We start from the raw sequence: 8,930 nt of genomic DNA on the forward strand, positions 1-8,930 counted from the left end.
CACATATTGTTGTGACTCCCCCTGCAGTGAAGCACCCAGAGCAGGCGAATCGGTTTAGCTACCCTAAAACCACCTCTGTAGGAGTCCTGTCCTCATTTTCACATGGACACCCAACATGAAAATTCAGGGAAACAATAGTCTCAGGCCAAACAGCAGCTAACTGATCATACTTAGGGGATAACTGCTAGCCACTTCAAGTCAACAAACAGCTAGCTTGTAAAAACATTACACTTCAAGAAAACTAATGTCTTGGGGCAGCAATTTTATATGATTTTCCTTTCCTTTTCTGTATTTTCATGTTTTGCATGACTGGAGCAAGAAATTGAGTTTTCTTTTCTTTTTTTTAATGTATGGAGAACAATTAGCAAAGAAGGGTGCTGTGTGAAACTCATTGTAAGAACTGGTTTACAGACATGGATTTTAAAAAGCTTCCCTAGCAGTTGTTGTTGTCTAATCCCCTTATATATTTAGGGTTTCTGTCTCTGATGTTTTATACCAATGGAAACCTAGACAGTTGCACTCTCTTGGTGAACTTTCCATCGTTCTTAAAAATGTTGTTACCATTATTTTGCAGCTACAGCAAAGGAACGGGATGCAAGCTGATGCAGGAAAAGGGTCAGCGTAAAAATGTTCCTTCCCTCCATAACTGGGAAGAATCTACCAATATTTCTTGCTGCCTTTCCGCTGTTCACATCTGACCTGGGGCAATTGTCCATGCTTAGGCAGGGTCACCCAGGCTAAGTGCAGAGTGCTACAGTGTGCTAAACGCTAGACAAAAGCACTTTGCTGGGCGTGATTTATTGTAGCAACAGGCCTTGGCAACAGCTTAAGTCCATAGTGATGGTTTCTGTGAAAAACAGGAGGCTGAGCTCGCTGTTCTGCTTCCAAAGAAGCACTTGTCACAACATGGGTTGCAGCACTTCCAGCAGGGCAACTGTCAAGGAACCATCATCCAATAATCCACATCAGAGCAGAGAAGTCAAAAAGCAGGTAATATGTTGCTTAGATTTCTCTACTTCTACAAATGGTTACTTTCCAAGATCAGTGTTGCCACTGCTTTAGACGGGAGATCACTAGAGAATGGTGGTATCTCTACAATGTCTGCCTTATTTACACATACAGTGTAGCACAATGGAAGCAAATAGACTCCTGTAGGAGGCAGCAAAATCTCAAGGACCACCTCTACCCACATGAACAAGTCCAGGCCCTGACTTCAGTCTTCATCAGAGGCCCTTTCCCACGTGCCTCATCTGACGTACAGAGGTGGCAACATGAAAATGGGCTTTTACAATGGTGCCCCCCCCATTTATCCTTTTACTGTGCCACTCATCTTTTTAGTGGGGTTGGGTAGAATCTGTCCTTTTTGTTGCATTGCTAGATTAGCACTTTAGGAAATTTTGGTGTTGTACTTGATTTTTTTCTTCAGCTTTTAAATTGATGCTACCTGTTTGCAGTATATCTTGTTAAGTCACACGATTGCTTTATACATTAAATGTCTCAAACAATGATAGGAAACGAACACCCCTCCTGCATCAGCAGTAGAAGAGAGATTGGTTTGCCTCTATTCTCTCTCACGCTGCAGGCTGAAGCCCAGTGCTGCCAATTACAGCACTGATCAACACTGAATTAAAATGGATTTACCCAACACAGCTGATTTGAGTCACCTGTGCTGAAAATGTATAGAACACAATGCAGGTGCTACAGGAAGTTATGTTTAACATAAGAACATGAGAAGTGCTCCATTGGAACAGACCAAAGGCCTGTCTATTCTAGGATTCAGTTTCCCCCAGTGACCAAACAGATGCTATGGGAAGCACAAATGCAGGATGTAAAAGGGATAAACGTTCCTAGTTAATGTAACAAAAACTGATTTTGGAGAAATGAACCCTGTAACCATGATCATGGTTGCTATCATGTGTTAGGCATGGTGATCCATTTTTCTAGCCTCCTTTACTTCCTGTATTTTCCTGCATCCCCTCCCCCAACTTGGTCTTTTCTTATTTTTCCTACTAAGGGGAATGTGGAGACAGAGGAGTGGACTGTTATGCAGCGTTGCATGTAATCACTGTACAAATTTGTGCAGTTCTCTGCAAAAAAAAAAAAAAAAAGGTAGCAGTGCAGCAATGGCAAGACTAACGAGCAAAACCTATGTCAATAGGAGCTGGGTTTGCCTGTGTGGCTTGGAAGAATCTACTGCTGCATCAGCACATATAATTTAGCTGTAATATATGGTCAAAGACAATGCTCTGCTATCCAGTGCGATGCACGTTTGCAGTGCAAGCAAACCAAGGGTGATGAGATGCAAAGCAGGCCAGGATTAGTGAACGGAGGCTGCAGTGAAGCAGCCAAGTTTACAACAACCTTGATTACTTTTACAACTATCACCACCGTCATACCAGGGCAGGGGGCGCTAATATTCCTCAGCCCTTCTCTCCCTCCATGGCAAGCTTCAGGAGAACAGAATAGACTTAAACAATTAATCAAAGTACGCCAGTAAACTCAACAACTGGAGTTTGTTCTATACTCTATAAATTTTGTGAAGATAAATGCTAATATCAATTTTTCCCCAGGCTGAAAATGATCCACTTACTGGAACAGTTAACACTGTCTCCCAAGGTGGGTCAGGTGCTGAAGATTATTCAAGTGAAGGAAGACTGCCAGACAGCGGTACAGGAAAGTTACCACCAGCTAATGAACAAAATACAGGTGTGAATTACTAGCATTTGAGTAACATAAAGCAGTGTTTTATGTTCAGTAGCAGGCAGAGAATGGCTAAAAGCCACAGAGCCTAGGGCTTGCCGATCAGAAGGTCGGCGGTTCGGATCCCCGTGATGGGGTGAGCTCCCATTGTTTGGTCCCTACTCCTGTCAACCTAGCAGTTTGAAAGCACACCAAAAAAGTGCAAGTAGATAAATAGGTACCGCTCCGGTAGGAAGGTAAACGGTGTTTCCGTACGCTGCTCTGGTTCGCCAGAAGCAGCTTAGTCATGCTGACCACGTGACCCAGAAGCTGTCTGCAGACAAACGCCAGCTCCCTCGGCCAGTAAAGAGAGATGAGTGCCGCAACCCCAGAGTCGTCCGCGACTGGACTCAACGGTCAGGGGTCCCTTTACCTTTATGTTCAGTGCACATATGCATTGTGTCCACTGATTTTTTAAAAAGGCCAGTTCTTGCCTAGATGTTTCATCTGTTTATTTTCTTTCTGGTTTACTTCTTCTTGCTCGCACTCTTCATGCATATACAGTGGTACCTTGTCTAGCGTCCGCCTTGTCGAGCACCCGTTCCGTTGAACATCCACGGCAAACCCGGAAGTACCGGAATGGGCTACTTCCGGGTGCGCCGCTCACGCATGTACAGAAGCGCTAAATCATGCTTTGCGCATGCACAGAAGTGCAAACCGCTCCGTGCGCAGATGCGGCGCTTTGTCCAGTGTCCTTTTCAGCCAGTGACTGGGGCGCCGGAATGGATCCCAGTCACAAAATGAGGTACTACTGTACAGCCCACAGTAGCAAGGAGCTGCTCATGGATATGAATATGAACACTGGAAGCTGCCTTCTACCAATTCAGACCATTGGTCTAGACTCTATCTAGCTTAGTACTGTCAACACTGATTGGCTGTGGCTCTCCCCAGGGTCAGACCAAGAAACTGTGCTGCCCGAGACAAAGGACAAGATGGTGCCCCTTTCCCATTTTCATGTATAGAAACCAACATGATAGTGTCTTTCACCACACCAGAGGCCCCAGGAAAGGCCATGTGGCAACAGAGGGAAATGGCTGAGAGACGTGGGAAGAACTGTAAAGGACTGCTGCTACTACCCAACAGCCTTCTGAAGTGCTTTCCTCATTCTGCCCAACAGTAGGGCCAGTCCTGAGCTCCCCAGGGTTTTAGTGTAGAGTCTTTCCCAGCCTTACTTGGAGAAACCATGGTTTGAACTTGGGACCTTTTGCATGAAAGCATGTGTTCCTATTCCAGCATGCTTATTGAAATGACCACTGGAAACAATTGGGAGTGCCTAGCTGTCAGTATTGCTGAGGTGAACTGTTTGTGTATAAACTGAAAAATTCAGAAAGAGGAACAATGGGGGGGGGGACTGAAAGGAAATCAGACAAGGAACAGTGATGTGGGCACTAGTTGAAATATGCAGCAGGCTGAACACATTCCCATTTGAACCAAGGTCTATGGTATGACATCATATCCTGAGATGTTTTGCCGTACAAACCATGCTGATTGGAATGGGACCCAGGACAGGAACTTAGGATAACAATTATGTTCATAATCATGTCTTGTCTGCAGAACCTAATAGGCATCTGATTGACCAATGTGAGAACAGGATGCTAGACTAGGTCTGCTGATCTGACTCAGCAAAGAGCGCTCTTCTTGTGTTCAGATATAACAAGGGGTACTAGAAGCAGGAAAATGGAGGCTGATTCAAAGTATGGCAGATTTTCCTCTTGCTTAAATTTAATAGAAGCCCATTTCAAAGGAAGCCAAGATAAACTATAAATAGTTTAAGAGGATCTATAGATAGAATATGAGTCCACAGAAATTGAATACCATGTGCAGGCTAAATATTTTTGGCTGGTTGAAGATGGTGTGAATGATGCTGACTTTTTACTGTTATAACAGAGTTGCGCTAAAGTTTCTAGATACATGCAGTTCCCACTTCACTATGCAAAAATTCACTTATCTGAAATGAGGAATTAGTACTCAAAACTCACCATACATACCATAGATTCAGCTATCTGAACAGAGAGCATTTTTTACTTTCTCGCTTGCCTTTCACTGGTTGGTGGTGAGGGCAGGAATGGAGGAGGGGAATGATTAGACAAAATCAGAGAGCATTTTTTTCTGGATTTTCCCAGGGGTATTTTGGCTTTTGAGGGTCAACATTCCATGGTTGGGGACGCATTTGAAATTTTCCCATGCGAATCAATGGAAATTGTCAACTCATTATACGAACACTCACCTAATGAACGATTTCCAGAGAAGATACTGTGTTCAATATTTTGCTTTACCAGATTTAGGTTATCTTGCACAATTCTCCCCTCCCCCAGCTTGACTCCCCTGTTCTTCGTATTATGGACCTTATAAAACAAAAATATGAATTAATTCAGAGGACTGAAACTTAACAATGACGTTTACAGAAATGCCCTTGTGTTGCTTTTTATTATGATTCTAAAAATAAAAAACCTAATTTAAAAAACTGCCGTCATATTTAAAAAAAATTAACATTTATGTTTGTGAAGACATACATAGAGGTGGACTTTCCAAGAAACCAGTGAGCTTAACAGAAAGAGAAAGACAGACATCATCAGACATATTGGAGGAGCTTCGGATGCAAGGAATAATCAAGACCTCAAGCGCAAACTCTAATAACAGAGCAGCAGATGATGCCACAGTAAGTAAATGTCAAAACTAACAGAAATACACTTTCCAGTCTGAGCTGATATTTCTGCAGTGAACTATGGGTTACTCCTGCAATGGCTCTTTCTTGTGGAATTGAGAATTGATTTAATTAAGCTGTTTATGTCATGTATGAGAAATATTATTATTATATTATATTATATTATATTATATTAAACATCCCTGTGACTATCTCTGGTGAAGGTTGGTATAAAAAAATCTCTACATAAATAAATACATTTATTATATTTATTTCAATCAATTTATTTCTGAAGGTCTCCTAATCTTCGCTGCCCCTTATATCTAAAACTCCTTCCCAAAACACCCTCAAACGGGGCTTCTTGTAATGATTAGTCAGTTTTTTCTTTTCAAAAAATGAACTCAAATTGACTTGCAAAAGACACAAGATGACAAAATAAATATAAAACAAGAATTAAAGCAACCTAAAATACAACAAATATACAAATCCAACTCAACCCCATGCCACTAAAATATGCAGAGAACTAAATTCCAGAAACTTGAGTGAATAAAAATGTTTTTACTCAGCACCTAAAAACAGATAGTGAAGGCACCAAGTGTGCCTCTCTGAGGAGAGCATTCCACAACCGGGGAGCCACCACTGAGAAGGCTTGTTCTCATGTTGCCACCCTCTGCACCTCCCTTGAAGAGGACACACAGTGAGGGACCTAAGATGAAGAATGCAGGGTCCAGTTGGTTCATGTGAGGAAACATGGCACTTGAGGTATTAGGGTATATTTTTTCTGTTTGGCATTTTAATCCAAATTAGCTTTCATTGACAAAAGAAACACTCTGTATAAAGTTGACATGAACTGAAAAAATGCAGGAGATGGAATATAAGATTCAAAAATAGTAGCAAACAAGTTAAATCCTAACATTGGAGATAACATTAGCAGGACTCTGAGAACTGTATGTACAAAAGTAAGCTAAACACAACTAAGTAACTATGCATGACTACTCTGAAGTATATTGTAATTTGTTATTTCTCTTTCTATTTGTTTGGTTCTTTTCAACATTATTTCAAATACTGTGATTTAATTTATTCACATGCATGCACAGAGTAGAATAAGGTAATTCCCCTTTGAAAAACAAGACTTCCTTCACAGACATACATAAAATTTTACTATTTCTACAGTTGATAGATACAGGAAATCCACCAAAGAAACCACCAGCCAAACTGGAAAAGCTCGAAATCAAAAGGAAGCACATAATTTAACAATAGAGGACTCTGAAAACAAGCCATGTGTTGAAAAGAGAAGAATCCGCTAATCTGACTACATCATTCTAGTATCTGAATACCTAACGATCAATAATGTACGTAACAACACAACGTATCTTTGAATTAGGAAAGCTTCTGTTCCCCATGTTACTACTGAACTTGGCTCTTACTGGACGAGGTGTTTCTAAACAAGTTTACTGACAGAGGCTAAAACAAATTTGAAATTTTCTGCCTTCCTGCCTTCCTTCCATCCTATGATCTGATTAAATTCAACATGCATCCAGTGAAATAAGACTCTAGTCCCAAAATGTAGTGCCACAATAAGTGTTAGGTCATTAAGGTGCCACAAGGCTTTTTGTTGTTCCTGCTTCAGCATGCAATGTACAGTCATAAATTGGCTTTCGAACAGCTTAATTCACGAACAACTTGGAACTCGAACGTCGCAAACCTGGAAGTAGGTGTTCCGGTTTGCGAACTTTGCCTCAGAGGCCAAACAAGCAGTGCAACTTCTGCAGCTTCCGATTGGCTGCAGGACGCTCCTACACGCATTCTGTTCGAAAACCAAGGTACAACTGCACTGATAGAGCTGTAACTCTGACAGGAAGGTCAACAGCTTCTAACATCAGTCTTTCTCAGATAGTCTTAACGTGGGTAAAACTCATGCATGGGGTTGGGGAAATCAATATTGCTGTGGTTGACCATGACCTTCACATATTCAAAGTGGTTTTTTTCATGCTGAGCATGCATGCATACAAGTTCTATGCACATAGGCTGTCTCCATGCACCCTTCAAAATAAAGGGTCCTGGATTATATATACAGGGCCTATGCACCTATAAATAGCGTTTGAAACTCCGATTGTTCTAGGCACGTTTTGTGACAAGGAATTTCATTAACGCTAACAGTTCCTGAGCTCTAGGCGCAGTACTGAGCCTAAGATTTCAGATTAAAATTGCCACTGCTGTAAGAAAAGGACAACCTTTTTCTGCCTCCCCACTTCCAGCCACTCTGATGACTAGAAAAGGGACCCTCATAAGACTATTAGGGGAGCGGGCACGGGAAGTATGGCTAGATGAGAACTAGACCATGTGAAAAATGAACATAATATTTTTGCTGTAGTTCATTCATTTTCCGCTTTGTATTCTGGTTATGAAAAAGTGCGCCTAGTAGACACTCTTTTGTGGCGCCCATAACCTAGGTTTAAGGTGCCATTTACCTCCTAGCTTTCATATCTCTGTTTCTATAAATTGTATGCCTGCAAGCTCTGTGCTAAAAGCAATGATGAGCACATTGAGGTAAGGGCAGGGCCTACTTTCGCAATAGCCATCTCTCCCCTCCACATGTTAATTATATTCACATTAAGAATTTGTTTGTGGTGCTAGCCTATGCGTATGCAAGTCTCTACAAATGTTGTATCCCTACCCCATTTAAAGAGGCATCTCTTTTCAGACAAGAGAAGAGCAACTGAAAAAGGAATTGCTGACTGACAGACCATCACCACTAACCTCCCATGAAAGCAGAACTACAGGGAGTGACATAGACTGTTCAGCTTCTGAAGTTGAAAAAACTTCTAATACTTTTCAGTTGCTTTCCTTAAATCTGGGTTCAGGAAGCTGGATAGAGAAAGAAGATTGGGATGATAATGTAAAGGACAATTTTGAAGGTTTCAGTATGGTGGAGTCAGATGTCACTTATAATATGGTAAATGAAGCATTTTAAACAGTACAATTTCTTTCAAAGATATTTGAGCTATGGAAGTTAAATCTCTAGGTTTTCACCTGCATTAAAATAAATGTATGTATTAAAAACCAAATGAAAACATTTGATTATGGTTTAATTTGATAGGATATTTTCAATTTCTTTCCCCACAGACAAATAAGAATATGATGTAACTCATTCACTCAGGATTGTTTATTATTTTCAAATACGAAGCAATTGATACAGTTTGTAAGTGAATAAATATTCAGAATTCATGAAGAAGAAAAACAAACTTGAAATAGATCTTTAAAATGGTCTCATTGTTGACTGTTTCCAGCAAAAGAAAACTTTGCCATCCTAATCACTGAGGTATTGATATAAGGAGGGATAAACAGGGCAATCCTACGTATGTCCACTCAGTCAGAAATAATTGTATTGTTGCAGTGTTTGCACTAGGGCCACCAATGAACTATGTGCCGAAACATCAGTTAAACAATTTAGATTTTAAAAAGATAAATTTGCTGGGACCCCCGGAGGAGAGACAGCGAAATGAACCGATAGAGCAGAGTCTTTCCCATTTGTACATAACTGTTA

At 41.0% G+C, this 8,930-nt stretch overlaps 1 protein-coding gene across 3 annotated transcripts; it reads left to right on the plus strand.

Moving 5' to 3' along the window:
• The first annotated feature begins 635 nt into the window (after window positions 1-635).
• Window positions 636-8,447, plus strand: STMND1 (stathmin domain containing 1). Of its 3 annotated transcripts, XR_014170594.1 has the most exons (5): window positions 641-990; window positions 2,571-2,706; window positions 5,247-5,398; window positions 6,557-6,735; window positions 8,088-8,213. XR_014170594.1 is itself a non-coding variant. In XM_081919405.1 (4 exons), exons 1-4 carry the CDS (start codon window positions 841-843, stop codon window positions 8,355-8,357), a joined length of 708 nt encoding a protein of 235 aa, XP_081775531.1. In that variant the 5' UTR covers window positions 636-840; the 3' UTR covers window positions 8,358-8,447. The 3 variants fall into 3 exon arrangements, 2 of the variants coding, with proteins under 2 accessions (XP_081775531.1, XP_081775532.1); XM_081919405.1 differs by lacking the exon at window positions 6,557-6,735 and having other exon boundaries at window positions 636-990; window positions 8,088-8,447; XM_081919406.1 differs by lacking the exon at window positions 8,088-8,213 and having other exon boundaries at window positions 6,557-7,702.
• The last annotated feature ends 483 nt before the right edge of the window (window positions 8,448-8,930 follow it).

Source organism: Podarcis melisellensis, assembly GCF_964234715.1.
Source record: "Podarcis melisellensis genome assembly, chromosome: 7".
Lineage (NCBI taxonomy): Eukaryota > Metazoa > Chordata > Lepidosauria > Squamata > Lacertidae > Podarcis > Podarcis melisellensis.